Here is a 27,751-nt window from a genome sequence, read left to right as displayed (position 1 = left end):
GATAAATAATGATTGTGTTACTGTATAGAGATAATAACTTTCCTTTTTATAGGAAAGTTCTGTCCAATTGAGAGGGTATATAAAATAAACAGTCTTAATTTAAAAATATATTTTACTGGCATGTCCTAATTATTTTAAAAATCTACCTGGCAATACATATACTGTAATATGGGTAATATACGTACCTGTAAATTACTAGGAGGTAAACAGAATGCACAGTGCTAGTGCATCACATAACTTAAAATGACAGGTACTTGAATGTTATACTGGCCCTTAAAAAGACAAAAATGGTGAAAACCAATGCATTTTTCATTTATTCTACAGAAAAAAAATCAAATTACAACAATCATATCTAAGAAAACATTGGTGCCAGGTGTATTTTTACTCCAGTATTACAGGGTGTCCATAATTTATGAAGCTGAATAACAATATGTAGCATTCAGGGAAGTTAACATCAGAGTGAGGAGGGCAAAAGAGGTCCCTTCTCTACTTTGAGCAATACTATCTTTGCAATTATAAAGCTTATCTCAGTACACAGCAGCAGCGGTTGTAAACAGCAGCAAGAGACATACCTACAGCTTTCCATATATTTTGTGAAAATTATTTGAGTGCTCTCTCCATGAATATCTTTAATTCCTGCCTTTTGAATTAAGATTTACTTTGAAAAACAAAAAACGAGTCTGAAGTAACAGACTGGGTAAATAGCTTAAAGTTATGGGAACTCAGTCATTTGTTTTGGGCAAAAGATGCATTTGCCCTGGACATCAAAGGGAGCAGGATTAGGTTCTAAAGCTTTTACCCTGAAACTTGCAGTTCATTTTCTAGACTACATAGGTGTGGATTTGCCAGGGGAATTCAGAGAGCTCTGCCCTTCTCCACACTGCAACCAGCTTTGTTCATGCAGTTTATGCTCCTTAGTGTGCTACAGTCATGGTTGCATGGCTGCATAGCTCCTCCCATAGAGATTAGGGCTATCTCCACCCCATGACTAAGGCCTGGAACAGAAATAAGGTTTAAAGGCTTTTACAGCAGTTATCAGGTAATTTGAAATACTTGATTTATCACTTCTCTGGTCATTTCAGGCATGAACCCTATGCATACTACAGTGCTTTTAGGAATATAGTGAACATCCATTCTGCAATAGATTGTTGTGAGTGAGCTTTTGAAGCAGAATACAAGGAACTGCTTGTCTGAATGCAGTCAAAGAATTTGATCTTTCATTTTTAAAAGTGGAATAAAAATATTTTATTTCCCTTAAGGAAAATAAAATCCTGATTTGCCCATGTGTGTTACACACTACCTTCTCTCTTAATGGTTTAAATTAGTTGTTCTCTTGTGCAGGTAATACAGCATAGTAGTCAAGTAAAATAGCCATTTCTACAAGTTCTTTTAGTTGAGTGGTATTTTAAAAGCATTAAATGGTCTAGTGATAGGTGTTGTGCCTGACCATAGAACCAAATAGGTGTTGTGCCTGACCATAGAACCATTTAAAAACATATTTGGCATTTGAAAATTAAAAATTCAGTGTTCTGTATTTTATTTACATATTAATTCACCAACTAAGAAAAAAATAATTATTTAATAGGATTACTAAAATTACAGAAAGACTCCATCAACATGAATTGATAACAATCACTTAGAAGTAGATTGAAATAGTATTCCTGAGCTTTGTAATTTTAGAATTGCATTTTCCTGGAAATTCATAGATGTGTAAGTACACATATATATGAACTCCAGATAGGTAGTTCCTTAAGTTATGTTTTATTTCCAAGAGAACGTAAACAGTTTTCCCCTTGAGTTACAGAGTTGCAATGTCTTAAATTAAGTGCGAAGACTTAAGGACACACTTCATTTGCAACACCAATTATTTACCTTTATTTCGAATTGATAACTTCAAGTTATAAATGCATAAACGATTTCAGGATTGGGACCCTTTATATTGACTTGGAACAAAGATCTGTAATATATTTTTTTCAGAGCCTAGTTTACTCTGTCTCTGTTAATACGTGCCATTAGAATAATAGTATTTCCACTACTGAATTACCGTGTTTTCCAGTGCCGTCTTCACTTCTGTACTTTTAAACAAAAAAAAAAAAAAAAAAAAAATACACTTATAAACCAAACTTTGATTCATCCAAAATTATGAATTTTGTAGTAGTTTAAGCATGAGAGAAGCATTTGAAGTCTATATTAAAACCAGAGCACAATTCAAAAAATCCTAAGCATTGCAGAGATCAGGTGCACTGGTGTAAGATTCTATCCCTTTGTGCAAATAACATTTATCCAGCGCTGAAAGGGTGTGTTTATATGTCACAGGGTATTTACAGCTGTGTCCAGCTGATTCCTGGAGTCGACAGACAAGGAGTGCTTCCTTTAGAAATGAAAGGATTTTTGTCCAAGTACTGAGCAGCAAACGACATTAAGTGAGTACTAAAAGACATAGTTACTTCATGGTATATAAATGCTTCTTCATTATAATCCTGTTATGATTATTCGGTTTTACCTGTAGAGAGGAACACCAGAGAGTCTTTCAGATTAGGACATGCTCTTTCTCCAAACACTCCTTCACAACACACAATTAAAATATTTACAGTAAATATAGTGGCGGTGGAGCCTCAGCCTCCAGCGAAGGACATTTCACCTGAACATCAGCATTTTCCCCGGTGCTCGTCCAAAAAGCCCGTTTTTGAAAGCCACTCCCTTTTCGTATGTCCATCTGGAAATCCCTCGCCCCTGCAATGCTTTGAGCAGCGGGTGTTTCGGTTCCTGCGGCGCGGCCTCTCACATCCACACAGAAAGGGCATGAGCGGCGACAGTAACTCCAGCGAGTGTCCCACCTCCAGGGGCTGCCGCCTCTGAGGGTTCAGTTTAAGAGCCCTTTCCAGGTCTGCCTCCTGCGAGGCAGACTTTTGCAGTCCTCCTCCACCATGCTTAGGCAGGACAGAAAAATAAACACCAAAACGTGTATTTTTTTCCAAGAGAATCCCTTCTTCGCAAATCCTCAGCGGAGGCTTAAGCATAAACTTCGGTCTCGTTCCGCGCACCAAAAGGCCGGGAGGAGGGAGAAAATAAAAAAAAAGGGGGGAAAAAGAGAAGGTCGTGCAGCAGAGAGAGGAGCTACGCAGGGGAGGCTCTGCCGGGAGAGGCGAGGCAAGGGAGCCCCTCCAGCTGCAGCGGCGGAAGCGGCGCTGGTGGAGCGAGGGAGCGTTCGGGCGAGGAGGAGGCAGCGGAGGGAAGGGGGAGGTTGCTGGTGTTTGGCGCCGGTGGAGGGAGTCATTCCTGCCGCTGCACTTCCGGTCGGCATTTTGTTCTGAGAGGGAGCGAGAGAGACACACACAGGATCCTTCCCCCTCCTCCTCGCCCTTCTCTCCCTCTGCCCCCCCCCCGCTCGGTACCGACTCACCGTGCCCAGGCCGCCCCTCCCCGCCCTCCTGCGCTCGCACTCTCGGAGGGAGCGGCGGCGGCGGCGGCCCCTTGGCAGCGCTGCCCCTGGGCCATCCTCCGCTCTCCCCGGCTCGGAGCGCGGCTCGGAACCGGTTCGGCGCGGCGCGGCCCGACCCGTGTTGATGTTGTGAAGCAGGCTCGGGGGGAAGGGATTTGCCTCGGCCGCACACCCCCCAGCTCTACATGTTCGCTGCACTGAGGAGGAGACGGAAGAGGAGCCAGCCCCCCTCCCGGCCCGGATTATTGTTGTTATATTATCTCCCCTCCTCCTCCTGCTCCGCGGCGGCGGCGGCGGCCCAGCGGCGGCGGCAGCTCCTCTGAGGAGGGAGGGGGGCGGATTTCTCTCCCCCTCTCTCGGATTCTCGTTGGATTCAGACGCCGATTTGCTCAGGTAATCCCCCCTCCTTGTCTCCCCTTCCCCTCCCTGCCCTCGCCAGCAGCGGGCCGGGCCTCTCAGCCCAGCGGCCCAGCACTGCCGGGAGCAGAGGGGATTAGCTGTTATCCGGGGTAGAGGGGAGTAAGTGGCAACCGGAGGTGTTTATTTCGCAGCCCCCTTTCCTGCTCGGTCGGGTTTGGCGGAGGAGGTTGGTTCGTGCCGGGCTGCCGGGAGGCCCAGGCCCGGCGGAGGGCGCAGGCCCGCCGGCCAGCGCCTTTACTCCAGCTCGGGGATTAGAAAGGCGAAGCGGCTGCTCAGTGACAGGCCTCAACCCGAAAAGAGCAGGAGGAGGAGGAGGAAACAATGCATTTAGTCGCAAATGTGCACTGATCCTTTCCCATATTTACAACTTCACCTAGGGCAAGGAAGGGTCCCAGAGCAGACAGCCCTCTGAAGTGGGGCAGAAGTGGAGGCATAGGGGAGGAGAGACAATGTAAATACTCAGGAACAAAAATGCCACTTGGCCTTGCTATTACCTTGTTCTTCTAACCAAGTGTGTTCTGAACATTCAAAAGTTTAAATGCTTTTGGTTTTATAATTTTTAGATGTTTCATTTCTAAATAACATTATTGATTAGTATGTTAATGACTTAGTATATTTATAGCATAAAATAGTGCTTGAAGGATGATTGACACAACACGAACACCTGCAGACCCAAGAAATACAGATAGCATAGCATATTATATCAGGTATTCCACACAATTTTGGTGTCTGTGTCCTGTATACGCTACAGGAATATACATTAAAGGAAGAAATACCATTTTCTGCTTCTAGCAAACGGAAAACAGGCAAGGGATCGTGTGTAAAGTGCTATGTTTGTGACATTTAAGGGACTAAGGTGAGGATGAGATCTTAACCAAAGTACTTGAGAGTCACATCTAAATTTATTTATGTGGAGTGTGAGGAATGCTTAAAAAGTGTCATCTTTTCTTGTCAGGCTATATCACTTTGAGATCCTGAGGTTGTTATTGGCTGTTTGTGTCCATGATGTTTGAATATGTAATTAGGTGTAATTTTAACAGGTCAACTGTGTTTTGAAAATGACTGTTTATTAGTCTCAGGTCTTTATAAATAAATACTAGCTGATTTACAATAAAGTAAATCTTGTACTTATAAATGGTAGAGTTGTAAATGTTGCTAAAAACTCAGGCACATTTAAACAAACACCCTGTGAACTAATAAAAATGCTTCTACAGAAATTACATAGCTGCGGGAAATTTTAAGATACAAAGTTTTCATCCTTGTAGAGAGGAATTTTGCTAGTGGCAAATGATTGTTGATATTACATAATTTGTTACATTTTCAGCAGGATTTTTAGTTGTTCAGGTAGATTTGCTATAATACATGGTTACTATATCTAATAGAGTAACTTTCTGATGCATTGCGTTCAGAGTCTTGTAAATGAAACTCTGCTATCGTGCCTCCTGCGTGCCCTGATACATGTTTAAAAGGGTGAAGTTAATATAGCTGTCACGTAGAAGGCGTGTTTTTAATGCTGTAAATCCGTGTAGTAGTCAGTAGCGTGTCCGTGATTTGTATTGGTCAGGGAGCAGTTTGAATTTTAAAAAGCCAGAAGATCCTGCTGAGCCCCAATCCCGGCCTCCCTTCCTCCCACTAATCTCCCATTCCTGTCTTTGTGCTGCCTGGTCCTGTTAGACACTGTTTGCAACAGGGCCTCAGGCCTACGTGCGTGGAGAGGAACCATTTACAGTTCGAAAAAGCAGCTTTTTATTTTTAAACTTTGTGAAATGCAGAGGGAGCCACTAGTCGTCTCTAACTGTCCCCATCTCGGTGTGTAACAGCGGAATTGCTGTTTGCTTTTGCCCCGTAGTGTGCGTGGAGACCGAGTGTAACTCTGTTTCGCAGGAAAGAAAGGACTGTGCAGAAGTAGTTGTAGTTCTTGGGTAGTTTTCATCATCAGGAAGCGACATTACAGCCCTAGCATTTCTTGCGTCTGTGTTTCAGGCAGCTGCCGTTCTAAGAAGAATGTGTTTGTTAAGCTAACAGTAGTGAACTTTTCTGACTGATTTTTCATTTAAGGAGGGTTGCTTTAAATATTCTCGATATGAGCAGGAAATGAGCTACTGTAGTTACATAGTTCCTGTCAAGTTTATCTTGCCAGGGTTGTGTGGTTGTGTTTACAGCACCCTTTTTTTTTTCTTTTTATCTTTTTTTTTTTTTTTTAACCAGAACGGATGCACTTTTCTGGAATGAAGAATAGTTGTATTTATAAAGGGAAATATAAGATGTCTATTTTTATTTGTAATTAGTTTTTTGGGTTTGTTGTTATGAGCCGTATGTGGTTAATCGTGAATTAGTTACTTGATCAGTTTATATAGTTTTACAGAAATATTTAAAGTTGAGATATTTATAAGAGGACTTATTTTTCTTTTGAGTTGCATGTTTTAGCATATTTGAGAGTGTGTGTGTGCATGCATGAAGCAGGCCTGTGGCACTTTCATACTACTTTTTCCCTGATGTTAAGAGCTTCTACTAAGTGTTTATCACAACAGCTAGCTGCCTAAGGACAATGTATTTATTTTAGTGATGTTATGAAAATACAAAATTAATTATTCTCGTGATGCTAGTTGTAACTATTATTTTATCAAAAAGAGAAAAATGCTTTTTTCTACATTTTATTTTGTACTTTTTCCTGCTTTTTGCATTTTGAATTTACTTCCTCTACACAAGTTGTTTTTTTCCTCTCAACTTCTTGAACATTTTACCTAAGGTTATTCCAACAAAAATCCCTTCCTGAAATCTTTAGCTGTTGATTAAAGCTGGTTTTATACTTTTTAAAAATCAAAACATAGAAACAGAAATGTCAGTAAAATAATATTTTTTTAAGATTTGCAATGTTTAAGTTTTGACTTAGAAGCAACAGACAGATCAGAGAAGCCAAATTATATACCTAAGCCCTTTTGAAAATCATTATTCTACATAAGAGCACAGGTACCCCATTAAACCTTATGCTTGAGACTCCATGTACATAAATGTTCATACAACTCTTCTTGCAGAATCAAGGCCATAGATAGTAATTTCCTTAGGAGAGAAACTTTTTTTTTCCTTGTGTTGTTTTGTTAATTTGTTTGTTAGTGATTATTAAGGTAATATAACTTTAATCCTAAATGTTTTGTGTATATAGTCCTCTACAATATAAATAAACAATATTTTGGATGATACTAGGTAAATAATGTGGATTGATTTAAGCTAGAGATCCTATTCCTGTTTTCATATGTTCTGTGGCAACTGGACTTTCATGTCTATTATATTACAAAATGTTAAACTGATTATACCACATTTATGTTAACATTTCATAAAAATTGCACAAGACATATGAAACTTCTGGATAATTGCTGTAACTAGAGAGAAAAATATCTACTTTTATCCTGAATATCTAGATCTAGGAAAGAAATCAAGTCTTCAAATTCACAACTTTATAATTTCTAGAAAGTATGTTAGAGGAGTGCATAATATTCATGAATGTGTGTAATTTGGATAACAACCATGGACATACTTAATCAGAAAAACATGAGTAGTTGTAGCTTTAGAATTCGTTGACTGGTAGGTGCGAAGTGGGTCTTCAGGTGTTAGGGTGGTTATTTAGTATCACAAAACACTAAGAATATTTAACATTGGAAAGAATGGCCATTTCAGTATCATACCACTTATTTTAGATCTTGTTTTTCATTTGCCTTTATTAGAAGTAATTCAGGTTAGGTTAGCTTCTGATTTTGAAACATCAGCAGTAATGAGCACTTTGTTGTAAAGAGATTTCTGCAAGGAAATGCTTGAAATTGGTTACACCTGTGTATTGTTGCTAATAACTCTGTACAATAATGATCTCTTTTAATAATAAAAAAGTATTCTTGAAATTAAGAAAATAAGTGTTTGACAGTTGCAAACTCCGTAATATAACTCATGTACATTTATATTTTTATTTTCTTTGTATTGCAAACATACTTTTTAGTAGCTGATCCTGACCCCCAAAAGGTGTTAAAAAAGTGATTTGCATTGACATGTATGACACTCCATGAGTAAGGAAATTGAGTTTGAGGAGATTGTGCAGGACCTGTGATTTGTGTTTCAGTTCTTGTCCCTACTGTTAACCATAGAAAATCTCCCCAGCAAAAGGAAGGGAAGAAAGGATTTTGGCCCATCTGTATGTGGAAACTAAAAGGGATTCCAGTCAGATTGAATATGGTTGTTAATACTGTATTTTAAGGTGATTACTTGGTCTGCACAAATAACTTCAAAAGAATGTAAATATCCAAGACCAGTTTTTCATGTTGAAGTCATAAAAAATTCTAGAAAAAGTTTATTTTATGGCCTTTAGGATTTGTATCAGTTTTAAGTGTAAGTAATCAGAGATCTCAGATTCTTTTTATATGAGTAGATAATTAAATTTTTCATTTTATTGCTGGGGTTTGATTTGAAGTGCTCTGGTTTTTGTAGCAGCATGTATGTGTAGACATGCAATGCATTTTAGAGGAACAGTGTCAGAGAACCCTAGGCTGCAAAATAAGGGAGTCCTGTAAGGAAACAACCAAGTGAGGAGCTGGGCCTTTAACTGCCCACAGTATTCAACCCTTCGCTTGCAGCCCCAGTTCAGTGCCTCATCCAGTGCATGTGAAATGCCAGCTGACCACTCTTATAACCTAGTTTATGTACTTATCATTCAGTGTGTACCCTGTTGCCTTATTACCTGCTGTGTACATCCCAGTCACTCAGGAAGGCTGAAGTGTTTTCATATTTTAATTTGTAGAGTTATCTCAAAACAAGGTGCAGACTTCAGAGAGTTTTGTTTTTGCACATCTGTAAAAGATTTTTTCAGTTTTACAGATGAAAGACTGCAATGGAATCAAAATAGTGAATTTTAAAAGCTTATAAATCTTATCTATTGTGACATACTTTACTCTTCAGATTTTTAAAGTTACTTTACAGCACTTAGGAAGTTCATAACATTGTTTTTGTTGGCCTTGTTTGAGGTCATGTATGTTCTGCACTTCAACTTGTTAGGCTCATTGTTTCTCCTCTTGAAACCCTAAGTATAGAATGGTTTTTCACTGGAGGCCTTAAATATCTATTAAATTTCAACTCTTTTGATCATGGCAACAGTTGGAAAAAACCGGACTGCCTGTCCTGAGAACCTAAAAACGAATCACCCTCTATCTCTTAAAGTTTATTTGGGAGAGAACAGGGCGGATCATTAACTCAAATCGCTCAGTAATTAACTGTTGTGGCTACAAATTGAACACAGAGATACAAAATGTTACTGTTACTCTCTAGGATTGCTAGTTCCTGTTGGAAGATATGCTAAGCATGGGGTTGGGATTCTTGGGGATAGAGCTCTGGCTCTTGGCCTGATAATTGTTGCACTTGATGAGAGTGCTTGAGAGCCCGCCTCTACGCCCAGTGGTCAGACCACTGCGATGTCATTCAGTTGTCAGGCTCCTCTAAGACTGTTAGTGAAGCAAGGCTCTTCTGGGGTGTAGTAAGTGCATTCCTAGCCAGAAGATTGCTTCGGGGATATAGGAAGTCCAGCCCCAAATGTGTAATTGTATCAGGCACAAAAGTTCTTGAACTTTTTTCTTCTCCTTTGGCTTTTTGTATCATGCTCAAAGCGTGGCTCAGGGACTGTGAGTACATTACAGAACAGGCAGAATAAGTAGCCCTTTAGTCTTATTAACTTATTTCCTTTCTGTCTTGTGCAGATTTTCTGTGAGAGTACATTTGTGGAGGCTTTTTGTTAGTTTGTTTTGTTTTTCTGCTTTTGGTTTTGATTGTTTTTTAGAAGAGTTGTTTTTCATAAAAGTCAGTTTTCGGCAAAAGATGTCTTGAATGTGAAACTTCTCAGTCAGCTGGTTTTATTAGCTGTGCTTTATTCAAATTCCTTAGTAGGAAAGTGTTATGTTCCATGTAAGGCACCTCCTTGTACTTTGTAAGTTTGTGTTTCATGACATATATGTCATGTGCCATATATGGGGCAGTGGTCCTCTGAATAACAAGAAATGGTATATGATCATCTAATCAATGAGTATCACAATGCACAAGGAGCTAAAATATAGGTACAAGCAACCATAACACTAACATTTCTTAATACTTCTATGCTTGTTTTTGTAGTACCCACCTTTTTTCTCCCTTTTTTTTCCCCTCAAGCTCACTGAATAACAAACATATGTCTGTGCCAATGCAATCTCTATCTCTCATGTTTGAACTTAAGTCTTTCCTCTATGTTGACCTCAGAAAGGATGAGGTTGCAAATACTCCATCTCTGAAATTCTGTTTTCAAGTCTTATGACTTAATATGACTGTCTGCATTTCTTTCATGCTATTTTCCATTCAGATGTGTTGCTTTCTCTTTTTCTTCAGATATGTTTTCTGGCTATTGAGAATAGGAGGAAGAATTTGGAGGGCCCTCACCAGATGCTATGTACAGCAGCTGACTTTAAAAAATTGCCGTAGAAAAAATAATCTGGAACCTGTGGGGTTCTTTTGATTATTTTTTAGGTTCTCAGGACACTTTTTATAGTGTAAAAGCTGAACAAGTTTGGTGAGATTCTAATGAGACTGTGGGGAGAACTTATGGGGAGTTCTTTGTGAAGATCTAAAATCTTTGATTTTTTTAAACTTTGTTATGTTTTTTTTCTGAAGGAAAAATTTTAAATCTGCTTGGTCATGTGTTTGTTAAGTTTCTACTTAAAACTAAGGTGATGTAATTGCTTTTTACTGTGTGAATGCTATGTTTCCTTTTTTTTCCTTTCTTTTGAATTAATGGAAAATAGATTTTTTTCTGCTAACATGCTCAGTAGTGATTGTCTCTTCCTGGTAATTTCTTTTAAAAACTCATGTTGAGGCATAACCTGTAACATAGCACAATTTCATTTATCCTTTTAAAATTTGGCAGTCAAGGATTTGAAGCATTGCTTAACAGAGTTACTAACTGACTTTAAGAATGCATGTTACTCCTTGCATGTAGGTAGGACTGTTTCTCCTCTGTGTCCTGATTACTGATGTACTATTTAAAGGCAATGATTTTACTTCTGACTTTGCTCAACTTCAGTCATTTGGGCCAAAATCTTCTGTGTTGAGTGAATGCCCTTTATTGACTTGTTATCTGGATAATGTTCAAAGTGAACATAGTTCACTGGCTTCTAAGGGCTGTGATGGAAGAAAAAATGCTTTAAAATTATTCCTGACCTCTTTTTCAAGCTGTTCTTTGGGAAAAGGAGTTTAGAATTTCAGTGTGAAATAACTTTTTACATTAAGGATGTACATTTAGTTGCTATTTGAAAAGCTTTCAGAAAATTGGGCAAATTATTAGTGTCTAAAAAATTAACTGATTTCCCTGATTGTAGGTGCTATTGTTGAAAAACTTTGTGTGCACAACAGAGCTTTCCTAAAAAGTTCTAAGCAGTGAGATAGTTGTACAAACTCTTAGTTTTATGGTTTCCATTCTCTTCTTATCCACAATGCAGATTAATATAAGTGTGTAAAAGAAGAGAAATTGCAGATGGATGGAAGGATGAGCATATGGAGAAGAAGAGCAGTGGACTGGAGCTGGACTTGGATGGGGAGGAAATGGAGTTTGAAGGGTAGAAATTGGGAGAAGGTAGGAGCTTTGAAGTTCTTAAGGAGCAGAGCCTTAAGAACATCTCCTATGAAGACAGTCTGAGAGAATTGGGAATGTCTGAAGAAAAGAAGGCTCTGGGGTGAGACTCCATAGCACTTCTCAGTATCTAAGTGGGACATTTCACGAAAGCTGGAGAGGGATCTTTTACAAGGGCATGAAGTGCTGGGACAGCAGGGAATAGCTTTCAGACGACAGAGGGAAGGTTTAGATTAGGTCTTAGGAAGGCATTTCTTTCTTTGAGAGTGGTGAGACAATGTGTTGCCCAGAGAAATTGTAGCTGTTCCAGCCCTAGAAGCGTTCAAGGCCAGGTTGGATGGGGTTAGTGGAAGGTGCATTTGCCCATGGCAGGGTGGATGACCTTTAAGGTTCCTTCCAACCCAGATTCATTCTGTTGTTCTGTGAAATAATGACTGAACTGTAGTGGCTGGACAAAGGAGCTGGTGTGGCAGATACAAGTGGCCTTAAGAAAGATAAAGGAAGAGCTGTGATGAAACAGCCTTATCAAGAAGCAAAGGCAAAAAGATACTGTGGATTTGCTTGTACAGTCAAGGAAAGCAGTTCAGGGATGAGAGCGGATGGGAAGGGTGTTCTGAGAGAGGCCAGAGAAGGGAAGGAGAAGAAATTGCCTGAGAAGTCAGAAGAACAAAACAAGGATTGGCTGGGCAAAGAATCATTATTTCACACAGAGGAATTCATTGTTTGAGTTGTCTTTTTTTTTTTTCCCCCTAAACTGAGAAAATTACTTAGGAAAAAAAAAGCTCAGAAATTTAGACTACTTCTTTTAAGAGCTAATGATAGGAGATTCTGTGGTTCAGATTACCTCTATAAGTATGTGTGCCACTTTTCAGAATGCATTGCTGTATTCTTAAATCTATAATCCCTTTTCTACTGACAACAGGATGTCTATTTCAGTGATTGTGTAAAATAAGTTGAATTGGGTTTTTAATTTTTTTTTTAAATACAACAGGTTTTTGCCTCCAAGTATTTGCCTTAGATATTGTTGATTCTGCCTTGGAGAAAGGGATAAACTTTAGAGATTGCTTTCAGTCCTGTCTTTTACGATTAAACATTTTGATTCTCTTTGGTGTTCAGTGTGTAGCCTTTTGCCTGAATTGTTTTGTGTCATGAAGCCCTGCTCCAGAGACAGAAGTCTTAATTTCCTCATAGGCTTTTTTGTGGTCTGTATTGGAATATTGTAATTCCACAATTAAGCTCCACAAATGCTTATTTTTAAAATGTTTTTGAGAGTAGTATTTAATCACGTAAGTTGAGTACTGAGATTAAAAAGTTGATCTTCATTATCTTAGGAAGTCTAACTGGAACAAGTGTAGAATCTTAATTTTAAATTAACTGACTTTTTTTTTTTATCATGATTTATATGGTAATAGTGGAACAGATTTTGTTAATTTTGGTTACAAATATGACTAATCGGTGCTTGTTCAAATTAGGCTTTGGAGCCTGCAGGGTAAAAGGAACACAGAAATATTTGCCATTGGTAATAAAATTAGAATGAGATTCCCAAGAGTAGTATTTTTCTGTTTCCTGCTATCTGATCTGAAGCCTCTTTCCCTTTGTATTTGCTTTGTTTTTACTTGGACTTGAAGTGTCATGTGTACAACAGACCTTACAGTCTTACGAATAGACTCTGATTCATTTCCAGAGCAGATCCCTCCCGTAAGCTGGAGGATGATTGGGCCCAGGTATGGCAGAGAAGTGTTACACAATTACATAAAAATCCAAGGACCATGTCAGAATTCTTGGAGGCAACGGACATTTATTAACTTTTGATTGACATTGCAAAGACTTTCAACCTGGGGGTGGGGGATTTCCTCTAAAAGTCTAGAAACTTTTGGGTCAATACTCAGAAAAAGTAATGTTTTAGTATTTGTTGACATCAGCTTTTCAGTGCTGAATGCGCTGCTTTAGAGGATGTTTTTAAAGTCATGCTTCTAACATTTTTAATAGTAAGAGTTTTAACATACAGCTATGCATTTAGTGTGTTGCATTTCTAAGCACTGTCTTCTAAAATAGCTGTTAGAGTGCAATAAGTGAAATTTACAGTCATGATTTCTAAATCATAAAAAGGAATTGGAGTGAGATCAAAAAGGGACTTTGTTGTGATACTGCTATTGAAAAGGTCACCGCTTGAATGTCAGTCAAAAGTTTGAGATGTGAGAGATGCGAAATGGAACTTAGCTCCTCTGGTGCTAAGTAAGGGATCTATATTGGTCAGTTGATAGAAAACACTGAAGAGATTCTTGCATCCTGGAGTTCAGTTTGAATAACTTTATTTGAATATCATATTCTCTCCTTCTGGTTTTTGTCCTGTTCTAATTAATTTTCTTTGCACTGTGATGTAGTACTCCTTCAGCAGCAGGAGAAGGAAATGGTCACCTCCCCATAAAATACAAAGCCAGTCAAAGGCGCTAAGAGATAGTGACAAATGCATGTATGAATGTCCTGCTACTGAGGAGGATTTCAGAATCTGTCAGATACCTCAAGCAGGTGTTCAATGTCTGTCCTCCTGAGATTTTAAATGAAGTGAGTGAGGCAGTGGCTAGTACACAGTGCCAAGTAATCCATTTTCTATGTTAGGTATGTTCAAAGCATGTTTATGACTGGACTTTCTTACTCTGAAGGTCTTGCCAAGACTTGCGAGTAAAACAGATGTTGAGTTGCTTGGTACTGACATACACTGAAGCAAGGTTGCAGGTGAGCTTTTCTGGTCATAAGTTAGGTGACTAATGGCTTAGAGAGTTGTAGGAACACACTGTGCACTCCAGAGTCACTATTGTAGAAGGTTATTTAGAGTTATGACTCTGCATATTTACTCACTGGAGTATTTCCTTCTGGCATTCTATCTAGCATGATGAAAAATTTAGTCATGTTATTTGCAAAAATAGGTAATTTATTTTTTACCGTGGAAAATATAATTAAAATATTTGAGGAATTGAAATAAAAATGGAATGGTGTAAAGACTGTTTTGTCTGTAATTCACTACATATCATTACATGAACAAGCCATCATACTACTGGAAAGTAAACATTCTCAGTTTTCACTTATGAACAAGCCATCATACTACTGGAAAGTAAATAAACATACTCAGTTTTCACATCATACTATAATTTTAGCCCACAACCTGGAGAAAGAATAATGAGAACTATTTATTTAATTTTGTGGTGTATTAATCGCTTTTCTTGAACCTAGTAGACTTTAGAATAGGAATTCCCTCTTTTTTTTTTTTGTAAATGTCTGTGTTTATTCCTGATAAATCTTTTTCCTAGACTCAAAGTAGACATATGATGTCATGGAATTAAGCAAATTCCTAATCATGTCTTGACAAACAATTAGTCAGTGAAGTCTCATAAAAAGCTCTGTAGGTGGACTTCTGAGAATTCAACACAAGTCCTGAAAATCTGAAGTTATTACAAGCTCATTTACAGTGAATGTTCAGTTGTATATATGTAGGATGTGGCAATTGCACCATAACTTGGGTTAATTTAAACCTGTTTCATTGCTGGCTAAGGAAGGTTGGATTAATTTGCATTTTTCATGGCATTATGTACAATTATTGAAAGTCAGCTGATGCATAGTTAACTAGACAGTGTAATCTACTTGGACTAATCAGCTTGCTCAAGTGTGGCTGTCACTCCGTGTAGCCCTATGTAAAATTTGAGTGAGAACACTATTTGCCTGAAACAAAAATATTTATGGTCTGCTACCTGCCCCTACTTACTGATACGGGTGTAAATTGGAGCAAGTGTTGTAGGAAGGGTGAATAAAATGGATGAAATCCTCATTGTAAAGTACACAAATTTTGTAATTCTGGTAGAAGATAGCATAAAGGTTGTTATAGATATAGCAGATAATTCTTTTAAACAAGAACAGAAATATTGGTTTTATGATGATGCTTAAATACTTATGCTATTTTCTAATAAATCAAACAAAAGTTAGAAAATTTACATACTTTAGTTTTAAGGGTGACCCTATAGAAACAGCATCAGTTACCAAAGACATTAAACTTGCTGTGCAGAACTTAGAAGTTTTATTTGCAAAATGACAGTTACCTTGATAGGAAGAATTTAGTTTAGTTTCATGATTATTTAGTTTAGTGCATGATTGTGATTTATAAACATTCTGTAAATCAACTTACATGCAGGTTCATTCATAATGCTTTAAAATTATACTTTTGTGAATGGATTATTGAAAGTAATCCATGGTTTACACAGATGTGATTACTAGAAATTGATGTCAACGTATTTTCTTGCTTAAATAAGAAGTAACAAGAACTTTAATGTTAGGGTATTCACATATAATAGAACATTTATTTTATGATTTCAACTTTTATAGTAGTAAATAGTGGGTGCACATAAGACAAAATAGCTCCTTTTTTCTTTAGGTAAGACATGATAATTTTTAGGCTAGATAATTTTTAGGGTAACAATAGCTTTGTGATCCTGTTGTAGTTACTTAGTATTGTTCTGTGGTTAATTTGTTTCTTTCATAATCATTGTTAATTGTTTTATGAATCTTTGTAAGTTAAAGATGTTTGTATTTTGTGGGAATGAAGGGGGAGTGGGTTGTGGTCTGGAGTGCTAATTGATGAAATGTAGTGGTGGGCTCCCAATTATGATTGCTTTGCAGTAACTCTCTGAACTCTGAACATAGTTTAATAATTTCAGCACTAATTTAGTTTACTAACACACTTATCAGTGGTGTGTTAATTAGCATCAGATAACTTGAAAGATTTTTTTTTAATAGATACACCTGTGTAAAATACTTACGTATTTGCGAGGGTAATAGATACTTGTCTACAGAATACTTAGATACTTGTCCACAGAAAACTTAGATACTTGTCCACAGAAAAAGTGAGGAGTTGCCTTTCAGAATTCACCTTAAAATCTTTTAGAAATAAGAAGAACCTACTTGACAGTGTCTTAGAAAATGTAGAAGAGGATGTATGTTATGAGTAAACAGTAGGAATGATTAGCAGTGGGGGGAGCTCAGGTTCCTTGTAATATGAACCTGGAAGACACAAATGTAAGTGAATGTTGGATTATGTGGAATAGGAGTTCAGTACTATACAGAATACTACTGTCAGGATAAATCTATGTCTTAGACACTAGTATTTCATGTGTGCCAAAACATGCAGACAATAATCTCAAACATTTGGCCTGGGAAGGCACTTGTGATTCTGCAGGCTCTAATTTATGGTCTCCCATGGCAACTCTTAAAGAGAAAAAAGGATTGTGAGTTAAGATGTGTCCCACAGTCATATCCTGTGAGTTTAATTTAAAGATTTTATTTTTTTCTGGATATAAACAATCTGTTCGCACAGGAACAGGTCTTTACCTTGCTAAGGTGTCCTACCATTTGTTGTATGTTTAATCACAGAGATTGGTAAATTAGCAATTATTCTGTTGGAAAACAGGACTAAAACTCAGTATTTTCATGACCTGGACAAGTGGCTACCAGTGGTTAGTGTGCCTGCCTGTATAGATGCCTTGGCATCAAAAGTAAGGATGAAAGACTATTAGCTATTCCTTATTCCTACTTTAGTGTGTGTATATGTCAGTCTTGATGCAAATCTAAGGTATTTGAGGCCTGATCTGTTTGAGATGCTTCTGGTTTCTCTTCAGATGACATGTGAGTGAAATTAGAAGGGTGGCATCCTTAATTTTTGATACTTTTGAGTTGTTAGAATATCCCCAAAAAGATGTGTCGTTTTTATGTCCCCTTTGTGCTAAAATAACTTTCAGTTTGGAAGAAAAAGCAAATAGATCCTGGCAAAGCTGCAGAGAATTGAGAAAAAACTCCAAATGAGCTTGTGACTGGAGAAATAATGTTCATGTTTCACAGCAGAAAGATTGAGCTATCATTCTAAAAGGTGCATGTTATCAGCTTCATCTCAGAAAAGACTGCAAAGATCAGCTTTAGTCTTCCCTCGAAGATACTGCCGTAAAAATATATATTACTAGCAGTGCTGTTGTTTACATCTTGCTCTGTATGTATTTATTAGCATTCATCAGTGATTTATGATTGGCAAACAGCTGTAACTGTACTTATAAGACAGTGAGCTGAAAATCATTGTACATTTATTTTAAGATAGTCTAAAATGTTTAGTTTTAAAGTAAATAGAAGATACAATGATAATAATTGAATTTTATGAGGAGTTCATAGTTTTTTTCAAGATAGGTAAAATTTAGCACAATTGATTAGGGCATGCTGATAATAACACCAAGGATGGGGATTTGATCCCTGTGTGGACCATTGATTTATGAGTTGAATTATGATCCTTGTGGGTCTTCACACTCAGAATATTCTGTGATGCTTTCTGTGTGCTAAATACCTCTATTTTAAAATCCACTCCCTTCCTAGAAAAAGGGAACATGTAATTGCAAATTATTCTAGTTCAACAGGTTATGAAAATAAAGTGCTCAGTATCCAATTGTGTGACTTCTATTAAAAAATTAATCATGACTCACTAATCTAGTCTTCAGTTTATTCATTAATTTGATTATCTGCATGGTCAGTTATGATTATCCTTGTATTGGTAGTGTATGGGCCATGGTTCACCTTTACCTTAGCAACAGCTGGGACAATAGTGGTGTCTGAATTCTAGTCAAAAATTTTGTATAAAAGCCTCAGTGAAACTGAGAGTTGTAATTAGGCTTCTCTTGCCCAGTAGTGAAGTTCAAACCTTTAGGAAGAGGTGGTTGTCATTTAGAATGAAGTACCTGGAGAATAATCATCTTTTATGTCGTTCTACATAAAAGATGAAGAAGAACATCTGTGTGTTGTCAGGAGTGTAAAGATGCAGTGTGGATTTTTGTGGTGTGGCTCTGTGAGGTCTAATGGAACCTTCACGAAAGAGTTCTTGGGCCCTCCCCATATGCCCACAACACAGCCAGCTGTGCAGCCCGGAACGTGGAACTGTGTCCCTGGCCTAAGACATACTTCTTTTATGTTAGCTCATCAGTTTAGAATTTAGAGATTTAGATGTAGGATGCGCATGAATTTTTATTTAACCAATTAAGTGGTATCTGCAGCTCATAGAAATAAAGATTACAAATGGGAAAATGCAAATTTTTCAGTTTTGGTCATTCATTAATGACGAACTTTCTCATATTGGAAGGTGTGACTTATTTATATAAATATGGAAAAAGTAGTTACAATATATGAATGAGTAGAGAAGCATTTGCAGTGCATTTATCCTCTCTCAGGTTTTACCAGTCCTTTCTTTGAACAAGTATTGCTAAGAGCACTATTTTCTTTCACGTATTAATGGGGTTTTGGCATGTTTTTTATTTGCCAGCTTCATTGACTCCTTGCTTCTATAAGTGAGAGCTTGTACATGTGACATAATTAGAAGATGCTTTCTAGCCATGTAAATACTTTAGTAAGTGAAGTTGAAAACAGACTTAGCTAAACATAAACCAAGCTGCTCTTACACTGAGACTTACATTTCTGGATTAGTTTAAATGTCTACTTTTCAGAAAAGTCTAGTCATTTTTCATTAGTAAGGGCTTGCCAATCTCTGTCTTTTCCCTCACTCCCCCATAATTTTGCAATTGGCTATTTAATCACTAACTCTTGTAAGCCAGTGAAGAAGCCACATCATGAAAGGGAGTCCAGTGAAATAAAAATCTTTCTTGCCCTGTTTCTTTGGAGCATTGACGGAAGATATTGGTTGAGTGAATTATGAATGAGGCTGGAGCTTTGCAAGTGTGTGATGTGAACTTAGATGGTCCCTTTCTCGCCTTGCAAAATACAGAGGGATGTGTTTTGATGTCAGTGAGTTGGATAGGTTTGTGGGAGAAAACTTGATTTCTGAGGGAGCATTTGCAATGAATTTCATTGTTTATTTTGTGGTATTGCTGTGCTTGATTAAAATATTTATAAACTATTTGGGAATACTTACTTTCAAAATATGTTGCTACACTACATCCTGAGAAATGTTTTGGCTGACTGGAAGATATTAACAACTTACACATTTAAATATAACAACAGATAATTCTGCCAGGATCTTTTATTTTCTTGGCTTTTGGGGTAAGATGGTATGAATGTGTTGTCTTGTTTTCTTACATATATTAAGTTTTAGCAGTCATATGATCTAGTGAGGACTTTCTCTGTATGAAATGTACAGTTTTTGATGCTACTTTGCACCAAATCAAAACAGAAACAGTATATGGCATCTTTGGTTTTTGGAAATCTTACATTAGTAAAAATCCTTAATTTGACTTTTGAGAACAACATAGTGATATTTGTGGGGAAAATTCAAATCAAAGTGTACTAGAGTTGCAATTGTAGAATGTAATTAAAGTGTTCTATTTCAGAAATAATGTAATGTTATAAAGTTGAAACAACTAAGTTCTGTTATTTTAAATTAAAGTTGATTTAAGTGGAAATATTTTCTAAGATGTGTCCACTTTGACATATGACAGTGTTCAGTGAAGCACTCTAATTAAAAAAATTCTCATTGAGTTACATGGATAGGTGTTTGGGAAGAGCATAAATATTTTCTCTCTAGCCACTAAAGGTGAGACAAGTAGGATTTTCACCAGTGTCTCCCCCGTGTCTGTATTTATAACAATCTCATATGCTGTAATGATATCTGAATAATGTCCTAAAACTTCTGGCCGTTAAATAGTTTCTGTTTCTGTACATGTATAAGTTAGTAGCTGTAAGATATCTTCCAGTCCTGTATGCTTCTTGCTTTTCCAGTTATTTTCTAGATCCTATTGTGGTCCATTTTAGAGAGCCTTAGACAACTTTGATCTCATGGATTATCTAAAATTTTTGCTGAAGTGGCAGGTTCATGAAGATATTGCAGAAGATGCCAAGGACTTCAGGAGAAGATTCAGTTGCCTTGGCACAAGCTTGATTTTTTTTTTTTTTTTTTTTTTTTTTGGCCAGATATGTTTTTGGAAAACACAAGACACAGAGAATTAAGGTCGTCAGGTCGTCTTAAGTCCATGGTTCAGTTTGATATCTCTCATCCATAATACTGCCTACGATTTTTTTTTGGCCAGGTTCATATGACAGGACAATTGTAATATGAACATCTGTCGTTTTTCAGCTCCCCAGTTTTGAGTGTGCTATATTTAAGTTTGCCTAAGCTAAATAAAAGTACTCTAGATGCTTGTATTAAGACCAGCTAGGTAAGCTATGGTAATCAATGAAGTTTAGTTGAATTTACCAATTTCCTGTACTATAAAATTGGTGGTTAAATTATACGAGTTTGACAGCATAGTATTAGGGAAGCATAAAGACGATAAATTCAAGCCTTGATGGATGATGCGAAATAAAATCTCTCAGATCAAGGAAGTTTATTAGGAGTGACCATGCTAAGTCAGTGCACACCCTCTTCTAAATTATAGAATAGGTACTTCATTTATCTGAAGAGCAATGCTTTTTCCACAATAGGTAGTGCAGAAGCTTTGCAATTACTGACATTAAATGAGTCTATTAAACTAGTTGATTCAGAGCTGTTGAGTTGTAGTGAGAAATAGCTGGTGTATATAGCTGTGATCTTCTGACTCTCCAAAACTGGAAAAGTAAGGAAAAGCTTTTACTCAAAACTAATGAATGAAATCTCTTTATCAAGTTTTATTTACTTTTTGTGGTAAGAGCCTCCTTAACACTGCAATTTAATTTGAATCTGTGAAAAGGAAGAGCATAAAGAGCATAGAGAGCACAGTTTTTCAAAAGATTAAATATCTGTGGTAATACTGTTGCATGCAGTCATTACATATTGACTTAAGAGTTCTTTCTGGATTTTATCTTTCCCTTCCCATGCTTTGTGTTTGAGGTGGCAAGTACAGTTTTGCATTAGTTTAAATCATATTACCTAATAGATTGTCATATGCAGGAGTTTAATTGTGAAAAACACTAATGAAATCTGCAATCCTCTAATAATTTTCTAGTTTTACAGTGGTTCCTCTTAGACGTAATTTTGATATTGCTTGTCCAGCTACCCTTATAACTACAGCCTTGATTTACTGAAACTAAAAAAGTTTTTAATTTAGGTAGTGTTACTGAAAAGTGTTACTGGTTAGAAATTTTTATGATTGGCTTGATGTCATTAACCTTGCTTGCATTATCTATATGAGTGTGTTTCTGTATACAATACAAAGAGACCTAACAAATGTATGGTTTGAAAACTGGTTTGAGTGCCAGGCAGAAAAAACCCCAGGCAGTCAAACTGTGACTCTTAACAAAAAATGTATTGATTCCTAAAAAACAGCCTTTCAGAATATTTGATTATTTCACTATGATGATGTCAGTTGCCTTTCTGTCTGTTTTCTGAAACAATGGGGGACATGCATTACTGTGTTGGAAACCACTTTATTATTTTTCATAAGGATTTGTCTATCCAACTGAATGTACTAAACCAGTGAGAGACAAACTATGAGACCATATGTCAGTATTAATGGTAATTACTCTTCTCAGTACTTGAAATTGTCTCTGAATATAATTTCTCAGCTTTTGAAGTTCTTAGCTTGAAGAGTGTGCAAAACACAGTAGAATTATGTAGAAGGTGGTATGTCTTAAAAAGGGGAAAAAAAACCTTTTTAAAAGTTTTGCAACTTTTAAATTTTCCATACCTTCAGCAGGGAGTCTTGCTGGCTACTTAGGTGTCATACCCAGCTTCACAAAACTATTTTTGTTGGAGAAGACCTCCTAGATGGAGACCAACTATAGATCATCAAGTGCAGCCATTCCATAACTTACACAGCTTGTGCCTTTTGACACTTCAAATTGTGTGAATGATTAACTGTTAATTAAATTATTAAGAAACAAATTGTTAAGAAACGCTTTTTATAACTACTGCTTGAGAGATCTTGGTTGAATTGTAGCAGAAATGTTGTCAGTAAGAAAATTTTTTTGAAGTTAACCACTAGAATAGCAATACACTGTGTTGACATGCAAATTGTTTTTTTAAAGAATGTGTTGCTATATTCTGTTAGTTAGGCCTTGCCTTAATCATATATTTCTCATTTGACTCTGGATTTTCTGTGCGCTAAGTAGGTCTCACTGAACTCCTGTGTAAGGTTGTATCTTTAAAAAGTCTTATGTTAAAGGCTGAAGATAACTGCATGCATTAGTACATGCCTCTCTCTCTGTTCACCACATCGTCTAATTATCAGGCATGTCTGCCTACCACCCTTTAAAACTCAAGACAACTTTACAGGCCAGTGAATATATCTGTAGGATCCATAAATATTCCTGAGAAATATTTCTATCAAAGCCCAGGCTGTACCTGCCCCTTCATTGAAGTATTACTTAATTTCTAGTATTTACTAGTGCTGTTGTTTGTGAGTCATGAATCATCTTGGGTCATTAAGCTTTTTGAAGAGGATTACTTGACAGTGTTGGCATTGGTGCCAAAATATTCCTGAGGTTTTATATTATGTTATGCTTTAGAAGGCCTGTGTGCTTCATTTGGAATTTTGAGGTCAGTCTGTCCACAGGATATAATTCAAGTTAGAAAAGAGCTTGCCCTTAATATCTGAAATAAGAACCTATATAAAATTAGTGATTTTCAGTGAACAGTGAGGATTAAATTGAAAGTATGTCATATATTCTTCTTCAAAACGTTGCATGATGGGTTAATATCTACATATATATACAGAAGTTCCACTGTGAATTGTTTTCAGTCAATTTATTCGATAGACCAAAACTAAATTCAAATCTACTGTTAGGGTTTACTTGGCAAGTGAAATATCAGGTGGAGGTTGACTTTGGTTCTTCAGAGAGCAGCATGGGTAATTCTTCTACAGTATAAAAATAGAAACCATGATAATTTTGCTGACTTTCCGGTCTGCAATAGTAGTAACTTGGTGAAGTCTTAGGTGTTTTTCTGTAAAGTAGTACCAGTGAAAATGGCCATAAGCTGCCAAGGTTGTTATGCTGCTGTGCTGCTGTGTAAGGTAAATTTTCATGGATTTTGCCAAACAATATTATAGAAATTCTTCAATCACCTAGGTGTGTTTTAGTGATCGTATGTGTTCATTTTAGGGTGATTATAGTATATGACTTTATTATAGGTATATAAATTTATATATTGTCAGGTATGTGGGGACAGTCAGGATGTTTGACAGTTACTGAACATTGGGATATGAGTATTTGAAGTGACCAATTTCCCCATATGGACCAAGTTTCAATAAGATGGTAGAAACAGGTGAAACAGAAATTACCTGCTTTGGATCACTGGGTCGTCTCTGGAGTAGCTGAAGGTGAGAGGCCTTTCATCAGAGTAATTTTCAACATTGATTATAAAGTTGCCATGATCTTTCTCTCTTTGTGTGGGTTTCATTTCTTTACCTGGCGGGGGTTGTTCAGTTTTGGTTTTTTTGTAATTTCTTCCCCTATATATCTGGGTTCAGGTGTACATCTCAGGTTTAAATCATTACTCGAATATTTAAGAATTTGGAAATACAGATAAATAGGACAGAATTCCCTCTATCTGTGCTCTCAAACATTGTCGTTTTCTCACCACTGTTTCCACTGACATTGATGATATTGCTGGTGTTCTGTCTTGAGAGGGAGCAAAAGGAGGAGGATTAATCCTAGTTTCTATTGGTGTTTATGTAGTAAATATTTCTCTTTATCTTTGCATGAAGCAGTGGGACAGCATGGAAGGAAACCTGGCTAGTGAATAGAATTGAGAGAAAAGGAAAGCAGTAAGTAGTAAAATAGTTGAATTTGAGAAAATGGTTTTGTAAAAAAACATTTTGAACAGTTGCTCGTTACTACAGTAGCAGGAGAGGAGGTATATTTGATTTTTTCTTTAGAGTTTGGAAATATACAGAAAAATGCAAAGGGGGATAAAGAAATAGTTAGCACCTTTCTGCTGTTTCTCAGTCCAGCTCCTAATCGCATTAGAAAATTAATTAAAAAATTAGAAATTTCTTGAGTACCCCCTTTCAGGATAAGATTAGGTCATCTCATTCTTACTGCCCTGTTTATGTACTATATTGTGCTTTCTCATTGAAATGAATAATGAATTGCAGACAGTTCTCTGTGAGAGCAGTAGCTTTTAGTGGCAGTCAGTTCAGCTGTTACATGGAACTTTATCCTCTGCTTTGTGTCAGCACCTTTAGTGCTACTACTTTCCTCAGCATCTCCCATTCTCAGGTTGTCCTGCATTTATTGTTTTGTATGTTAAATGCTATTTACTCTTCCTATTTCTTGATGTGTTAATTTGCAGAAGGCTATGGGACTAACTTTTGTCAACTGATAATGTTATTTAGTTCTCCATTTCTTTTGCTTTTTTACACAATACAGTAAATTGTTAAAATTCTGTTAGATTGTGAACAGTTTATATTTTAAATATATTAATAATTCTGAAGTAATTTAGATTCCAGCTTCCATGTCTTAAATCCATCCTATAATACAAAATGTTTCTAAAATTGGCACACTAATGCAAAAGTAAATGAAACTGAAATATTCCTGATGTATAAAATGCACATTTTCTAGGCCTAACCTTCCATTGTCAAAGTAAGATAGCATAATGTTTTTGTGTATTAACAGAGAGAGGCTTGTATGCACTTCCGCTATACTTGAGTTACAAAGCTGTAGGAAGTCAGCATTGACCATATCTCAGCTGGTGCACAGCAGCCTGAAAAAGAGACCCAAGAAAGAATATTGGCAATATAAGCTCATTCAGCAATTCATCAGGAAAACAATCAATTCCATACCTGAAATAAGTAGTTTTTCAGAAGTGGTGAAAGAGTAGCTTAGCTATGTGGCTGCCTTCTAAACCAAAGTTGCAATAAGTCTCAGGAAAGATGGGGTAATTTGTGGGTTAATTAAATAGGTAAATACAATTATTGTAAATACAGTTATGTTTACAAGTTTATATAACAGTTATCATGGTTAACTCTATCCCACCTGGAACCAGCACATTTGTGTATCCAAGCTGTACCTTGCTGAGGATAATCAGCAAGTGTTCTATGCTTTTTAAGGAGAGTACTGTTCAAAAAAGATACCAGGATGGAGAACACAAAGGACTTGTGATGTGTCTAGGAAATTTACTTTGTATACAGAAGACAGAACAAAGCATTCAAAGCATTTGACTGTTGGTATGAGAGGAGCAAATGGTAGAAGAGGCTGGCCTTATTGACAGTGTGGAGGAGATGGAGTGAAGTGTGATGCAAGAAAAAGCGTGTAAATGCTACGGGAAAAACTGCAAAATCTTGCAGCTGTAACATTTTGGGCTAGATATGGAAGTTGGTTGAAGATAGGAGATAAAAAGGTGGGCTCAAAATGCCATAATGACAGTTGTAACAATGAATTACTCGGTAGGGCATGTTTCAGACAAAACTGGTCTGAAAACAGAATGTAAATGACACAATCAGCTAGAATAAAAGATGACCGAATGGAGCAAGTGTGACAGAGGGCTACTGAGATGGTTAGGCTGCTGAAGCGTGAAATTTAATAGTAGAATCTGAGATTTGGTTGTCGTGGTGAAGAGAAGGCTAAGAGAGGGATTGAAATGCTGTCTTTAACCTGGCTGATAATGACCATTTATGTAGAAGGAAAGGCAGACTCCTCTGAGAGGCAAAACAAAAGAAGCAACAGCTGCTGTTGCAGTGAGGGAAATGCTGACTGGATTTAGCTGGAAAAAAATTCACAGTGAATCCCCATTCTTGAAAGCAGATTTTGACTGGCATGGCCCTTAATAACCTGACATAGCTTTGAGATTGCTCTTAGTTTGAGCAAAGGGTTGGTCCACATGTCACTCTTACAGTAAATGGGCTGGTTTTGTGCCAGTTTCTGTTTAGAATCATTGTCCATACTTGGTAGCAACAGGAGTTACCAAGGGAAAGCGCCGTTAAAATACTGGTCAAGTAGAGTCTTGGTTTATATATTCAAGATAATCCAAGTGTAGATACAAAGTTTCATTTAACCACAACATTTGGTAGTTACTCACTTGTCTGAGGTGAGTTATAAGGTATTTCTCATGGATTTGATGGAATTAGATATTTCAGTTAGATAAAGATGTTAATCTAAAAGGTAGATTAACATCTTTTAAAGTGTAATTTCAAATTTCTAGATCTGATTTACTCTAATTGCATATCCAGTGTTTGAAATTCTATGTTTAAATGATGAAAGAAAGAGTGGGAATCATTGTCCTAAAGTAATTTACCTAGAGGTGTTTCCTGCTGAGTGTTAGTCAAAGCAATCATAATTAGAAGCTCAGTTTCTTCCTAATATTTTCATTCTTTATTTCCAGTTCCTATGGATGCGCCTTTTTTGTAGATGGAAACTATTGTTGTATCTTAAACTCAATGTTCTTTCACAGTAGTGGTAGTTAAAGTATATAATTTAATATTTTCCAAAGGACATACTTTATTTTAGCTAGTGAAAAGTTACATGCCAGTTAAGAGTCAAATTTTGTAGGTTAGTGCAAGAAGGAAAGTACTGTAATGTAACACAGTGTTAGACATTAAAAGATAGTTATAAGGAAATGAGATTTCTGAAAGATAAATCCACAAGCCTTGTGAAATAGAGACTTGTTAAAAAGCCATGAACAAAAAAAGTTTTCCCTTGTGGATATAAAGTTGCTATCTATTGTCAGAATAGGGAAGATTTGGAATACCTGTCAGGAAACATTTGATGACCTTGAGAGCTGCAGAAATAGAGGTGGGATGAAATTCAAGTGTGAAATATTGGTACATTTGAAGATTTATTACTAGAATTTATGCTGTAAACAGACAGCTTCTCTGTGTGGCGTGTCAGAGGAAGCATAAGATCTGTGTATATTAATGTTTTTACAAAATACTTAGTCATCAGCCAAAAGAGACTATTATATGCAGTTTTTTAATCTCACAGAAGAGACATGTCTTTGTAGAGGTATTCAAGTATCAGAGTATATGCATTGACATGCAGTGTATTGGTGTGTGATCCTTTTGGGCTCAGGAAAATGATGAGATGGTATCAAGTGTGGAGGATAGTAAGAAGGTTGGGAAAATTTATTTTATGCAAAAACTTACTTTTGTAGCAAAGGGCTCTCAGCATAAGTTACAGTGCAGCTAAACTAATTTAAACTAATTAGAACTAATTTGTTTACATGACTTCTGGGCTACAGCTGGCTCATGTCCGACTAGCTCAGAGTATTTACAAGTGGTACTCTTAATATTCAACCTACTCATGCAGCAATTCTCAAGCCTTTTTTCTCTCTTGTTCCATTTCTGAGCTTGGAATCATGTTTTGGTGGGTTTTTTTTTTTT

The 27,751-nt window shown here is 36.8% G+C and overlaps 2 protein-coding genes across 5 annotated transcripts in view; one reads left to right on the top strand and one right to left on the bottom strand.

Annotated features, from left to right (window-relative positions):
• Positions 1–1,476: 1,476 nt before the first annotated feature.
• Positions 1,477–5,811, bottom strand: LOC128941478 (uncharacterized). The gene is made up of 3 exons (XM_054283254.1): positions 5,659–5,811; positions 2,592–3,623; positions 1,477–2,503 (listed from the first exon to the last, which is right to left on the bottom strand). Exons 1-2 carry the CDS (start codon positions 5,809–5,811, stop codon positions 2,649–2,651), a joined length of 1,128 nt encoding a protein of 375 aa, XP_054139229.1. The 3' UTR covers positions 1,477–2,503; positions 2,592–2,648.
• Positions 3,542–27,751, top strand: part of NIPBL (NIPBL cohesin loading factor) — a 147,641-nt gene continuing 123,431 nt past the window's right edge. For all 4 annotated transcript variants that reach the window (XM_054283263.1, XM_054283264.1, XM_054283261.1 and 1 more), the window contains exon 1: positions 3,542–3,835. The gene's annotated coding sequence lies outside the window, so the exon portion shown is untranslated. The remainder of the gene's footprint in view (positions 3,836–27,751) is intronic.

This window comes from Melozone crissalis, unplaced genomic scaffold (assembly GCF_028551555.1).
Source record: "Melozone crissalis strain CALT ecotype California unplaced genomic scaffold, PUWL_Pcris_2 ptg000036l_1, whole genome shotgun sequence".
In the NCBI taxonomy this organism is placed as follows: domain Eukaryota; kingdom Metazoa; phylum Chordata; class Aves; order Passeriformes; family Passerellidae; genus Melozone; species Melozone crissalis.
This window is presented reverse-complemented; position numbering and strand designations above follow the sequence as displayed.

Bases quoted from the DNA above. Each gene is read 5' to 3' on its own strand.
- LOC128941478 (XM_054283254.1), bottom strand. From the start codon at position 5,811: ATGTCGCTTCCTGATGATGAAAACTACCCAAGAACTACAACTACTTCT. The intron at 3,624-5,658 runs GTTAGAGACGAC...GCGAACATGTAG, and splicing joins TACACACCGAGATGGGGACA to AGCTGGGGGGTGTGCGGCCG.